Source organism: Lethenteron reissneri, chromosome 49 (assembly GCF_015708825.2).
Source record: "Lethenteron reissneri isolate LAM-NWPU_2019-01 chromosome 49, ASM1570882v1, whole genome shotgun sequence".
Classification (NCBI taxonomy): Eukaryota; Metazoa; Chordata; class Hyperoartia; order Petromyzontiformes; family Petromyzontidae; genus Lethenteron; species Lethenteron reissneri.
In genome coordinates this window covers 9,997,035-10,011,024 of record NC_083827.1, presented here as the reverse complement: position 1 = coordinate 10,011,024, position 13,990 = coordinate 9,997,035, and the positions used below count along the sequence as shown (strand labels likewise).

Sequence of the window (13,990 nt, the reverse complement as noted above, 5' to 3'; positions counted from 1 at the left end):
CTTTCCCTGAGCAAGATGGCGAAGGGGGTTCAGTATCCACACAAACACGGGGCGCCTTCCCTGAGCAAGATGGCGAAGGGGGTTCAGTGTCCACACAAACACGGGGCGCTTTCCCTGAGCAAGATGGCGGCGCGGCACCTCCACGAGAAACGGCGCCTTCGTCTTGCCCCTCTGTGGTGGTCACCGCCTGCCCGCCCGCCACGCACGTGGAGTGCGGCGCGAGAACTACGCGATGAGTGCCAAGCGGCCGGCGGACGGCGACTTACGAGAACCAGAGGCGACCACCACCACCACCACCCCCGCCGCGAACAACAACAATGACAACAACAACAACGACAACAACAACAACGCCAAGAGGAGGAGGGAGGAGGAGGAGGCGGGAGACGATGGGAGGGAGGAGGCGAGAAGCGAGTTGGCCTCGCTGAGCGAGAGGATTCTGAGCTCGGCGGTGCGGAGCCGGGTGAGCGCGGCGTGGAGAGATGGGGCCCCTCTTGTTGAAGGTGAGTGACAGAGAGAGGAGCTCGGGGTGTCCTCACACTCCCCCCATCTGGTGGGGTGTCACGATCCACAGGGCAATCTGGACGTGGTTATTCTCCCCACCATCTCCCCCCCTGCACCACCACCACCACCCCAATAACACATCCCTGAGGGTGGCCTGTGGTGAAGAAGGCATTTTGGTTTCATGAGTACCGTAGTTTAAAGACGTCCAGTGCATTCCGAGTTATAAAGAGTTGCCCAGGTGGAGGATTGAGGACGCTGGGGGGGGACCTCGTTCAGCACGAGAGAAGTTGCCGGCTCAAGGGGAACCTGCACTGGAGGAATCCGATGAGCTATAAAGCGTTTTTTTGGGTTTTACAGATGTCCAGTACCAAGCCGAATAAGTTTTAACATAAATACAGAAGATAGCAGGGTTGAATGTTCTTGTCGCCCACAATTATGGTGTTGATTGAGCTTGAGACTACTGTTTTGTTATCTGACAATTATCTAAGCCGGTCCTGGGCCTCCCCTAGGTCGACTCAGGCCTGAAATGAGTACCTGGTGCGGTGTGTAAACATCGCCACTGGGGAGACAAAGGCGGCCGGGCGTGGTGCTGGCCACCCACAGCCCTCGTGTTGCCGTGCCGGCCTTCATAGGTGCTCTCTCACAGCACTTGTCCCTACAGTCTCTTAAGGCTATACGGGGGATCTTTGTCTTTGTGGCGTTGCGGGGAGCGGTGGGGCAGCGGTTAGCTCGCTGTGCGAACAAAACCGGTGGCCCACCACCGTTCGATTTCCACTCATGATGGCAAATGTGTGAACTTGTCTTGGGTCTCCCCTAGGTCGACTCGGCCTCAAACGAGTACCTGGTGCCGTGTGTACTCAGCGTTGATGATGTGTAAACATCGCCACGAGGGAGACAAAGGCGACCCCAGGCCGGCCTTCATTAGATGCTGCTCGCGAACACATTCCTGTCAACCCCTTATTAGTGCCTACCTTATTTCAGACCAATTCCGACCTTATTGGTCACCCCGTGCCCTTATAAATACCAACGTTCATCCAGCAAAGTCCCATCACGAGGGATCAACACAAACAAATAGATAAACAAAAATTGTGTTTATGCCCGTACTGAAACGGCAGTACGCCGAATGTACAAGAATACGGGTAAACCGTATGGGTTGACACGGTATGCGAACATACGGGGATCTTTGTGTGTGTGTGTTTGTTACTCTAGACACGGGGCTGGCGGTGTGCCCCGGCCCGTTCCCGCACACCGTGATCCCCAACTTCTTGCAAGACGAGGACGGCTTCCTGGGGCGACTCCAGAGAGAACTTCTCGCCCTCGACTTCCACCACAAGTCCAACGACCTTTACAAGTTCCAGCAGGTGGTCCTCACTCACCGCAATGTTGTCGGCTCAAGGGATTTGGCCACTGAAACTTCGTTCCGTGCCCCGATAACACATCCCTCGCTTGAAATCCCCTCCATCCTGTCCAATCTTGGAGCTTACTTCTTAGTATCTGTGTGCCATGCCCGCTTCCTTCAAGTCATACAGCAGCATATTTATCTGCCGCTTGGCCTCTTTCCTTCCAGAACTTCATCAGACTATTACCTACTCTCTGGGTCTTTCGGTAAAGTTACCGAAAGAACAAGAGAGTATGGATTCCTGCAGTCACGAAAGCTTCAAATCAAGATCAGACTACTACTTTTGACAATGTGCCCAATACACATCGTTTGTCTTTTCTGGATTGTTCAAATGTCTCTTCTCTCCTTCTGAAGCTGCTCCCGAACTTCCACATTTTGCTTTCTCTCCATCTAATATTTTCCAATCGATGTGATTACTCACATCTGAAGACTTTTAAATATTTATATATATAAAAAACATCCGCACGCAACATTACAGTTTTTTGTAGGTTCTTCACGAGTTTCTTCGTAAACTCTCTGCCCATTCGTCTTGTCTGCTGCATTCTTCTCTTGCTGAACGCTGCATTTCCCTCGGCAAACTCGCTACCCTCTTGAACATCTATACATATTCGTAAAAGGCGAGCAAAAAAAGTTAAAGATGTGACGGTATGGGGAGCCCTTCATCCAGCAGCTAATTGATCATAGCTGATAATTAATCTTTATATCTCTAGCATTGATGATGATGACCTTGCTGTGTGTTTCTTTCACACAGTCGGATGACTTGAAGGAGAGGCAAGAGTCATGCATCTCTGCACTAAGGTTTGTGTCTGTGCATTACTCATTCAGGGGAATAGTGTTGGATTCATAATTAACAGCTAAGCAAATCACGGCAATCCCTTAAATATATGCACACCTCAAATTATACACTTCGAGCAGTAATACATTCCTTTGTCAAACAGTCATCACCAGTTATCATTTATTCTGTGCCTCGCATGCAGTAGATCTTGAAGCACCAATCAACTGCTGGATGAAGGTGTTCCCATGCTACGTGGGTCATCGGGTTATTAGATCATCCTTTAAGCTAGTCAGTGCGGGTGGGTGAAGGCGGGTAGCATAGAAGTACACGTGCACTGCCCTCTGCTACCGACAATGTAGCCCCTATGAGTTTAAGCATTTAAAATGCCAGCGGACGACAAAATAACTGCGCAGTTACCATTCTCGCTCAGCGATTAAATACCTCGGGAAACTTTTTAGTGGCAACACGGCGATCAGCTGATTGACCGGGTGTTTTGGGTTTGTAACGCTGCTCTGGCCGGTGGTGCGGCCACCCCAGGACGGTGCTCTACCAGGATTTCCGCGCATGGCTGTCGGAAGTTCTCGCTGTGGAGCTCGAGGACACTGTGGACATGTTTTGTGCCAAGTACGACTACACAGGTGAGCGGCGAGACAGTGTGTGTTGAACTTCTTTTGCACGTACGTAGCCAACAGTACTAGTTGGAGGTGCGGGGGAAGGACAACAAGAGACAGAGACAGAGCGCAGAAGAACACAGTCTTTCTAGATATCGCACACTTGTGCTTCGCATCAAGAAGTGTCTGGGTTCGATTCCTGACTCGGATGCCTTTCTGTGTGGAGATCTCCACCTGTTCTGGATGGGTTTCTTCTAACTTCTCCGGTTTCCTGTCGTCAATAAAAAATCATAAAACGTAACTAGTAATGGCCAAACATCGCAATGAAAACATGTATTCCTGGAAATTACATCATTAGGATTCCACATAGGAACATAGTCCCCCACCTGGCTAGGCTGCAGCAGTGAAGCTGAATTGTTGAAATGAGATGTGATGTAAGGTGCTTTGAGTTGCTGTGGCATTTAAGCACCCCATCCATACAAATCATTAAATCCTGATGGTATAAAGTCTTTGTGGGAAGTGCACGCTCTTCTGGCACGTTGTGACGTCCGCGACCGCCGCGTGGCCGCGTTCCGTAGACGTGCTGCTGTGTCACGACGACGAGCTGGAGGGCCGACGCGTCGCCTACATCCTCTACCTGGTGCCGGACTGGAGCGAGGGGGACGGTGGTGCCCTGCAGCTCTTCAGTGTGGATGGTGAGGCCCGTCCCAAGTGCCCCTGCCACATGGCTCATAGGGGCCCCTGCCAAAAAAATATTTTCAGTAAATGTAATGAATGCTTCACAAACTCTCAGTGATGGCTGATGTAAAATTGTATTAACCTGTATAAGATGTCGCAAAGATTTTTGAGGGAAACTATTAATTTTTCTAACACAATAGTAATACCATTATATACCCAGGAAAGTGTCACGACTTTTTTCAGGGGAATCCTGTGTTGGGATGTTGGTAAATTCCACTGAAGAGTGCTTTGCTTTGTGTGGGATGAAACTGGAGAGCAATGTCGGTGCCTGACGTAATGTGATTTTGAGAAGTGTTTGTGGTTCGGGTGCAAAAGCTACTGCAATCAGGCAGTTTAAAGTGGCAGCAAAGACCAGTGGTGTGTGGGACGGTTAAGCTGTGCAATGGAGTGGGAGTGGAAGTAAATAGCCAGGTGGCTCAGAGGTCTGAACATTGAGCTCACACCTCAGATCCTGGGTTTGAATCTAGGCAGCCGCGTACGATCCAACCGGGTCCTCAGTTGTCGTCAGATGATGGTCTCAGTCCAGTCAGCCCTCTACCATCTAACCTATAAAAGGCATTTTTTGTCTGTCTGTCTGTCCGTCTGTGCACACGCGCTTACGAGGATTTGGCTATGTGTGTCAGTCGTTGTGTGTACGCCAATGTGTGTATGTGTGTGAGAGTCCATGTGTGTGTGTGCGTCGATATGTGTGTGTAAGTTCATATGTCTGTATGTGTGAGTCTATGTGTGTCTGTAGGTCGATATGTGTGCGTGGGTCCATGTGTGTGTAAGTCCCTGTGTGTGTCTCTTAGTCGATATGTCTGTCTTTGTAAGTCCATATGTGTGTGTGTAGGGCAATGTGTATGTGAGTCGTATGTATGTGTGTGAGTCCATATGTGTGTGTAAGTCTATGTGTGTCTATATATGTGTGTGCGAGTCTATATGTGTGTGCGTGCGTGTAAGTCGATGTGTTTCTATGTGTGTGGGTCGATGTCTGTGTGTAAGTCGATTTGTGTGTCTGTCTTTTTTGCCCGGGCGACGCCGGGTACTTACCGCTAGTGCATTATAAAACCGGTTACATTTTATTTGGTTGGGCACCTAATGTGAATAATTTTGAGCAGTGATTTTACATGTTGGGTTTGACTGTGCAAGCAACTGCTCTCGGTGACTGTGGGTGTTTGGGAAGATGCTGCCCCCTACTGTGTGGATCAAGTATCGTCTGATGATAAATTATAAGAAAATCAATTAGTGGCTGTAAATCTGAAACTGATGAACCTGTGACTGTGCTGGGGGACATACCGGGTCCTGGACCCTTCCTAAATGGTAAACCAAGCAACTGGTACTCGGACATCATGACGGAGTGGTGCTCTCTTGACTGTCTTGTGCGACAGAAAACATGAATCCGCTCGGTGTGGTCAAGTCACTGGTACCTGCTTGGAACACGCTGGTTTTCTTTGAAGTGTCGCCCATGTCCTACCACCAGGTGAGGTTGGGATGGCGGGCCTTTGCAACCATAACCACAAACACTCCCACTCGTACCCAGTGGTGCTGAACAGCTAATTAGTTTGACAATTCAGTTGAGCTTTTTTAGGAACTGCATTGCTACGTAAGTCTTAATACGATAAAGGCATGTTTTTTGTATTGGCAAAAGATTGTTGTTGACTAAATATAACTAATTTCGTTCAAAATAAAGACTGATCTGAAATTGTATACACATGTGAACCGCTTGTACGCGAACATGTACAGCCACATTTGTCAATCCGCTGCAGGATGAGAATCTGCCCACACCATGCGGATCGTGGGTGGAGGGGTGCTGTCTGACCGTACTCGACATGCCAGCCTGTGTTACCCACTGCGCCCACCGCCACTCTCCCTTTTCCCTCGCCGCCGCTGCCTGCAGGTGTCCGAGGTGCTCTCACAGAGTAAGCGCCGTCTGTCAGTGGGCGGCTGGTTCCACGGCCCGAGCTTGCCTCGCCTCAAGCGCTCGCTGCACATTCCGCTCGCTCTCACGCCGCACCTCCCTCGCGACGTAAGGGCGGCTTGCCGCTGCACATGACGGCGGCGGTGGAATAATGATTTTGTGTTAGAAACAAGTTTTGCTGGCTGGCTTTCACGGCCAGAGGGAGGGACAGACGGATGTGTGGGTTGCTCGTTAATAAAGTAAGCAAAGTTATTATATTAATCAACTTCAACGTGTTTAAGAAAATACCCTGATGTTTAAATAAATACATTTCATACATTTGGTATTTGCGGCATTTTTGCAATGTTATAGCGCAAACAACTGTCACGCGTGGGTGCTATTTTTCACAGATGGGTATAGTCTGCCAGGAGAAGGGGGCATTGCAGTAATATGGGTTTTGCCCAATAAAATTTATTGGAGGAAATTTTCAAATTTGGACCGTGACACTCATACATGGCCTTCTCTTTTTCGAATGACATAACAGGATCTTAAGTTTCACTGTGCAAAAGACGGCAGGTATTTTATGGTCAATACACCCGTAGTAATAATCATGGCGGTACTGGTCTCTGAACAACATTTCGATGGAGCGTTGAGCTGAGGTCATGTGCAAGAATGTTTTGGGGGCATTTCAGGACCATGAGGGACAGAAATGAAATGGTCAGGCCTGTTGTCCTGCCCTCATCCTGGTGATCATCGGTCGCTCGAGTGTGTACTCCCCCTGCTATGTACGGCAATTAAAGATGCGGTCGCATTTAAACTTTTTATTTACCACATTTTATTGTTGCTGATGGATCACTGAAGGTGGATATGTGCTGACGGCCAGTGCTTTGGTGGTGGGCCGGTGCTTGTTACAGGAGCAGGTGCTGCTGGAGTGGCTGAACCCGCTGTACCTAGACATGGAGACGCAGGCCTCCATCCAGGACCAGTTCCAGCGCGAGTCCGAGATACAGCTCAAGGGCTTCCTGCGGGTAACCGCCCCGGAGTCGGTTCACGGCGCGTCCACGCACAGCAGCTCGAGGGGTCAAACGCGCCGACTCCCCAAGTGCTGAGTGATGCAAACTGGTGTGCTTAGATGACAGTCGGGGGTTCGGAGCCAGTTGAGCTCGTTTTAACAGTCAAACACGATTCATTACGCCTAAACGTTCCTTACTGTTAAAGTAAAATTGAAGGATACGTTGAAGGGGATAACGTGGCGGCGCAGTGATGAGTGATGTTATGTCGAATAATAGCCATTCTTCTGGTTCACAATGCATACATTGCATCGCTTGAGTCGGAGTTCATGTCCGTGTTCTTATATAAAACGTATTGATGTGAGTGCTCCGACCACCAGAGACTGCTGCGTTCATCTCCATGCGAAACTAAATATTATCAATCAAATGTCGACACGGAATAGCAAGACAATACATTAAGTCTTGAAGCGAGTGAACAGTTGCACCTCTCATGCGTACAGGAAGGATTTCCAAACATTTTAGAATTCTGACCTGTGGCTTTACAACGCTCTCCTGAAAAACAATTCATGATCATTTGCAAGGCTCTAGTTGTGTAATTGCAAGACAGTGTGTGAAAATCGTATTAGCGTTAACAGCAAAATATGTGTTCGGGCGGACAGCGACGGGGTTAAAAGTTCTTGGTGTTTCCGTGTTGCTTAGGAAGAGAAGTTCAAGGCTCTGTGTGATGCGGTGAGAGAGTCTACGATCGAGTGGGAGAGGCGAGGGCCACCGCACTACAGGTCCGCGCAGTCCGCACGCCCAACGCTCTACAAGCCAGTGGGGCCATTTCATAAAACCACCAAAGTGAACTTATTCCCTTCACCGCTATCGCAACCAAATTAAGTTCGGGGGATATTTTGAACGACCGCCCTCAAGCCCAGGGAGTTCCGACTCGTTTGTTATTCGTTTGCGGGGGCTCTGTGATGCAGGAGCTACGACGCTGCGGCTGAGCGCTTGCTGCCGGCGCCGGTGTGCGAGTGTCTGGAGCTGCTTCGCTCCGAGGCGCTCTTCCTGCTGCTCGCAAACTTCACGGGGCTTAAACTGCACTTCCTGGCGTCGGGGGACTCTGGCTCCGAGAGCGATGACTTGGAGTCCCAGGAGGATGGCGAGTCGGGGGGAGAAGGTGATATGAAGGATGATGAGGCGTGGTGTGGCCTCGGGGGGAGATGGAGACTGAGGGACGGGAGGGTTGAAACGCAGGGTGGTGTCATAGTGTCGTCACTGCATTGTATTTGAATTATCCAATTCCCATGAACGACAGAACTTGATAATGTACTCGAGTTGCCCTCCCCCTCACCACCCCCCTAGAATTCAGGCCAAGCGGAACAATTCTAGGAATGAACTGTGATACCTCAAGTGATTCCGAAAAACATGGAAACGCCTTATCAATTCAAGTGGTCTATCAAGTTTCTTTGCCATGTTACAGTGCATCCAGGGTATGGTCGTACAACTTTACGTACTCTCTCGCTGAAATTCCTCTCTTAATGCCCTTGCCTGCAGTCATCATCGCGCCTGTGTCCCTCGCCAGGCAACGGTGAGCACCAAAACAGGCAAAGAGAGGAGGGGGGCTCTCAGAGGGTGAAGAAGAGCTCCGCCAAGGGAGACGGCGAAGAGAGCGAGGGAGGGAGCGAAGACGAGCTCGGTGCCGCTGGAGATGACGGTGATGATGCAGAGAGGACGACGGGCGGGTCCCCGGCCCCCGGTGGAGCAACGGCGTCACGGGAGGGAGGTGCCGGGGTGGAGCCCTCGGCAGGGCCTTCGGCGGGGCCCTTGGGGCCTTCGTTGGGGCCCTCTGTGAGGCCCTCGTCGTGTTCAGCGGACAAAGGTGAAGAGGCATCGCGAGCATCTCGCTGGCACAACTGCGGTTGCCATGCACTTTTGGTTTACGTTGGAATCCAAATTGTGTTGTTTGATAGGGTAGAACCCCTCTTAACGACCACCACAGTTAAGGACGAATCGCTTAGCGACGGGCCTCCATAGATGCCAATGTGTTTGCTTACTTACCATTTCCCTGTTAAAAACGGGCTGTTGTATGTACAGTAAATATTCATTAATGCATTCATTAACCATGTTTCTTTTAATATTGTGTTTATAATGTTGTTGGTATCATTATGTATTCATATCTATTTAAATATTATAAAGTACCTTTTTTGGTGAAAAACGGTAACTTTCGATGCTATCGGAACGAATTAATCCTTTAACATGTATTTCCTATACTCGCTTAACGACCGGTTTCATGGAACCAATTACTGTCATTTAAGAGGGGTTCTACTGTACAAGTTGAATTGCTGTTGCTTAAGGTTTTTTTTTGCGGTCGCTCTGTATCGCTCTAACAGATCTGTTTTCATGTCTGCCGTGTTTTGTTCGACACGATTTCCGGATCATAAACAAACTCCCAGAATGTGGGGGTGAAATGTCAGACATCAAACATCGCAGAGCGTGGTACAAGTCGAAAACGCATCAAAGAGACCCGTTGAATCGCCTAGAATTTTGCAAAATGTCGTTGTTTCTCTTTGACAGCCACACAAAACTGGCATCGTCTTCTCTCGGTTCTTCATGCATTTATTTGACAAAATATGGCGGACATAAGCTATGTTTATCGATCAGGCGATTTTTACAATGACATTAAATTTTTTTTAATAAACAGTACTTGCTTGAACATAAAGTTGAACTCATAACCTGGCAAACTTAAGTCGCTCAAACCTGGTTCTGTGAATGTCTTTATAAAGAGTCGGATATTTTGGCCATTCCACCACGATAAAATGTGTTGCACGCAATTTGGCCCTCCCCTTAGAGAATCTCTTGCATTCCATTTGGCTAACTCCTGGTCATCGGTGGAGGAATTTGTTAAATGTATACAATGTTCTGTCAGGTGGTGGATTGCCTATATACAAAATCTTACCTACTCTGTCGTCTAGATAGCTTCCTTGTCGGGTAGATGTTATCATCACAGGTCGATGTAGTTACAAGTGTGTGAACTCTCCTACCCCCATGCCATTTCTTACAGGCTGTGCATGTCGCCGTATTTGGATGTAGTGATTGAATTTAATAACAATAATATGTATTCTTTCAGAAAAGCATCTAAGTCCACATATGGGAATAAACGGGGAGAAACTGGGAGTACCTGGAGAAAACTCGCACATCCAGTAAATCCTTAAAAGTCGCGGGTTTTATAATCGTGCCTTCAAAACACTGGATCGCAGAGGCTTAGGCGCGGTGCAGTTACCCTTCTCCTTCTGCTCCGCAGGGGGCAATAGCGCAGTGCCCCGGTGCTACGGGGAGCTGAGACGCTGGCGCCACGGCTCCTACACTCTCATCCACGACCGCGACGCTCGGCACGCTCGCTACGCCCTTGACCTGCTGCTCTACTGCGGCTGCAGCGGTACGACGCTTGACCCACGACGCTGAACGTGGCTAATCGCCAGTGTGTTGCCGCGACATCACGACGCTGCGTTGCGGCACATCGTACATTGTGTCAGGGTCCATGGGGACGCTGCCGTGGTGTGATGGTTATCACGCTGGACTTGCCATCCAGAGGGTCGCGGCTTCGTGGCACTTTAAACAATGGGCGAGTTCCTGAAATCCCCCTGCTGCAGCCTCTGTCCAACCATGTGGAGTGAACTGCAGTGAAGTGCATTCGAGAACAACTGTCAAGTGAGCTTGAAAAACAATGAAATACAATTGTGAAGTAGAGCTGTGAAAATCGACTACTCTACAGGTCGTACGCCTCAGTCGCCTGTGCTTTACCGTGTTGGTTTTTTGTAGGCGCGCGCGTGTGCACGTTTCTTTGCTTGTTGAGTGGTGACTGTAAAAACAACGTGTTGCTGTGTTCACAGACTGGGATTCGGACTGGGGAGGTTTCACGTCGTACGTAGCGAAAGACGAGGACGAGGAAGTGAGTTGCACGCGGAATGTTTTGGTGTCAGAACTAATGCAGGTTACTCGGGCTTCATGAAAACCTCGCCAGTGAAGTAATGTTCACTGCTTTGGCTGCTTATTTCCCAACACTGCCTTCAGGCGTGATACTAAGTGACACATATAGAATGTGAATACAAAAATACATGAGCACAATGTACAGAGCAATGCACGTGAACATAAATGGAAAAGCTAACGTTAAAATTAATTCAGCAGAAAAAATATAAAATAACAAAATTGTCCGCACTCCACAGGTATGAAGAATCAGTGTTTCCTTTGTGTGCGTGTTGGGTTAGTGTGTGTTACTGGGAGCACGTGTGCGTTGGTGAAGAGTGTGTGTTGGCTACTTTGTGTTACTGTGAGCGTATATGTGTGTTGGGCGAGTGTTATTGTAAGTACGTGTTTGTTGGGGTAGTGCATGTTGGGATAATGTGTGTTGGGGTACTCTGTTACTTGGGTTGTGTGTGTCCTGGGATATCGTGTGGTATTGTGTATATGCATGTTGGGGTGGTGTGCGTTTGTTAGTGTGTGTCACTGAGCGTGCGTGTCTTAGGATAGAGTGTGTTATTGTTAGTGTGTGTGTTAGGATAGTGCGTGCTTAGTGTGGGTAGCGTGTGTGTGTGTGTGTGCTGGGGTACAGTGTTACCGTACGAGTGTTGGCGTGGCGTGTGCTCACAGCGCGTGCGTGTCTTAGGGTTCAGTGTGTTACCGTACGAGTGTTGGCGTGGTGTGTGCTCACAGCGCGTGCGTGTCTTAGGGTTCAGTGTGTTACCGTACGAGTGTTGGCGTGGCGTGTGTTCACAGCGCGTGCGTGTCTTAGGGTAGAGTGTGTTACCGTACGAGTGTTTTCGTGGTGTGTGCTCACCGTGCGTGCGTGTCTGAGGGTAGAGTGTGTTACCGTACGAGTGTTGGCGTGGCGTGTGCTCACCGCGCGTGCGTGTGTCTTGTGTGAGCAGCTCCTGGCCGTGTTCCCGGAGAACAACTGCCTGGCGCTGGTGTACCGGGACCGTGACACCCTCAAGTTCGTGAAGCACGTCAACCACCGTAGCGTGGGCAGCAGCGCTGTGGCCAACGGCGGTGGCGACGATGACGACACCGCCTTCTATGACTTCTCCTTCGTCTACCATGAGAAATAAAAGCAGCAGCTGCCCCGGTGTTCTCTGTTTTTACTGTTAGTGGTGAAAATTTTACTTTTAACAGGTATTAAACGTCAATCAATTTGAATGTTTACATTGTGTTTTTTTATTTTTTATGGGAACATAAAATTGTTGATGTAGATGAACATGTAATACCCCAGGGGTATGCCAGTACAATGTAAACTGCATGTTTAAACGTAAAACTGGATCTGGTGAGGGGAGGGCTTAATTTCTCACTGAATATTTTACAGTTCTCTGGCAAGACTGGAGAAGGCCTAAGGGGTTGGACTAGGCCTAAATTAGGTGGAAATACTTTTTTTCGGGTTAACCTGGCTAGACCCGGCTGGAATTAAGCCATGGGTGTGGGTTGTTGCCTGCACGCACGGCTGAGGTGAAGCTAATGGGAGACCCACACCAACTATGAGTCAAGGTGTTGAGGTGAATAGGAGGGAGTGCGCTTGGATGTAATGGAGATAGATCCGTGGACCTGCCCTTGGCAGAGAATTAAAAAAAGAAACGACATTTTTACCCAAGGTTTAGCTTTGCACTTGATCTGCAAAGTTGTCTAAAGTGGGATTCATGGCATTCCCTGATCCATAGCAAAACGATATGTTACATGAGTATAGTGAGTATTGGCAAGTCGTGCATCGAGGTTTCGGGTAAAACTTTACATTTGAGAAGATGCTTCTGATCTATATCGCCTTCCGTGCCTTGCAATCCATCCACACTTCACGATGTTTAAATTCCATCTTACAGGTATAGGCCTGAGATGATGGAATGCCTGGTTTTTATACATTTCTGTGTTTATTTTCATTTGAACAAGAATGTTATGAGTCGTTGCTGTGAGATGCCATGGAGTAGAATGTGTGTGAGTGCAGCCTGGAAGCTTTCCAGGACAGAAAGGACAGGTAAAAAAATACATTTCGATTATTAAACAAATCATACCCACGAGAGGATAATTTTTAAGTCTCTTATTGTGGGTTAATCATTAACGGATAAGATATATCCACTGTTGGATGGGCCTTCCAATGTCAATGCCGTAGTTCGTGCTCTTGTGATGAGATGAGCCGTTTAGTTCATCCTTCCCCACTCCAGTTAGCACGGTTGGCTATGTACGGTGTGAAAGAATTTCAACAAATGAGCGGATCTCATTGCTCCGTCTCCACAGTGGTCACCCTATCGGGAATGTCTCCATCGCCTACCACTGTCAGTCTCAAGCACCGGCTGTCATCTCTTACAGCAATGTGTCTCAGCAATGCGTGTCTTGTCCAAGAACCTTGTTACCAACAGAGAACACGATGTGTCTGTCTTTGAACTGAGTGTGCTTCATTCTGTCTCGAGTTAATTCCCAACATGCACGTTTTTCCTTGTTCCCCCATATGTGGGTGACATGGTGGTACAGTGCTAACACGTGTGCCTCGAAAAGAAGCTCGTGGGTTACATTCCCAACTCGGACGCCTTTCTGTGTAGAGTTGTGTGGTCTCCCCTTGTTCTGTCTGTGTGGAGTTATGTGTTCTCTTGCTCTCTCTGTGTGGAGTTGTATGTTCTCGTGTTCTGTCTGTGTGGAGTTGTGTTCTCCCCTTGTTATGCATGGAGGGCTTCCGGATTTTTTTAGTTTCCTTCCAGAGCTAAAAAAAACAATGCAACTGGCATTGGCCAAAACATCCCAATGCCGAATTATTATCTGAAAAGTACTGCATTGAGGTGACACAATGCAAGTACTTGGCAAGACCCTCGTGAAAATAGCCTTGAAACTCAGGCTTTCCTGGGTAAACGAGCGTAACAATAACTTGCCAGAGCCCATGTTTATGATCCAAACGTCATTGCTTGCGCCGATTGAAATCTTTCCTCTGTAGGCACAGGTATGTTTCTTTCCGTGATCAAAATCCAATTTTGAGAATGCACTCCGACCTATTCTCTCTCGCCTCTCATCACGTTGACCCTGCCCCTCCTTTAAGTCAATATGGTGTTTAAATTCCATCCTTAA

General features: G+C 48.6%; 1 protein-coding gene across 1 annotated transcript; it reads left to right on the top strand.

Annotated features, from left to right (window-relative positions):
- Positions 1–164: 164 nt before the first annotated feature.
- OGFOD1 (2-oxoglutarate and iron dependent oxygenase domain containing 1) lies at positions 165–13,318 on the top strand. The gene is made up of 14 exons (XM_061571999.1): positions 165–500; positions 1,711–1,862; positions 2,652–2,698; positions 3,213–3,313; positions 3,865–3,981; positions 5,395–5,486; positions 5,904–6,032; positions 6,818–6,931; positions 7,613–7,692; positions 7,882–8,075; positions 8,481–8,777; positions 10,200–10,334; positions 10,789–10,847; positions 11,824–13,318. Exons 1-14 carry the CDS (start codon positions 233–235, stop codon positions 12,001–12,003), a joined length of 1,965 nt encoding a protein of 654 aa, XP_061427983.1. The 5' UTR covers positions 165–232; the 3' UTR covers positions 12,004–13,318.
- The last annotated feature ends 672 nt before the right edge of the window (positions 13,319–13,990 follow it).

What these genes read in the sequence shown, in the direction of transcription:
- OGFOD1 (XM_061571999.1), top strand. Translation starts at nt 233, where the DNA reads ATGAGTGCCAAGCGGCCGGCGGACGGCGACTTACGAGAACCAGAGGCG. An exon ending in TCATGCATCTCTGCACTAAG is followed by an intron (nt 2,699 to 3,212) that starts GTTTGTGTCTGT and finishes CGGCCACCCCAG; the next exon opens with GACGGTGCTCTACCAGGATT. An exon ending in TGCCAAGTACGACTACACAG is followed by an intron (nt 3,314 to 3,864) that starts GTGAGCGGCGAG and finishes CGCGTTCCGTAG; the next exon opens with ACGTGCTGCTGTGTCACGAC.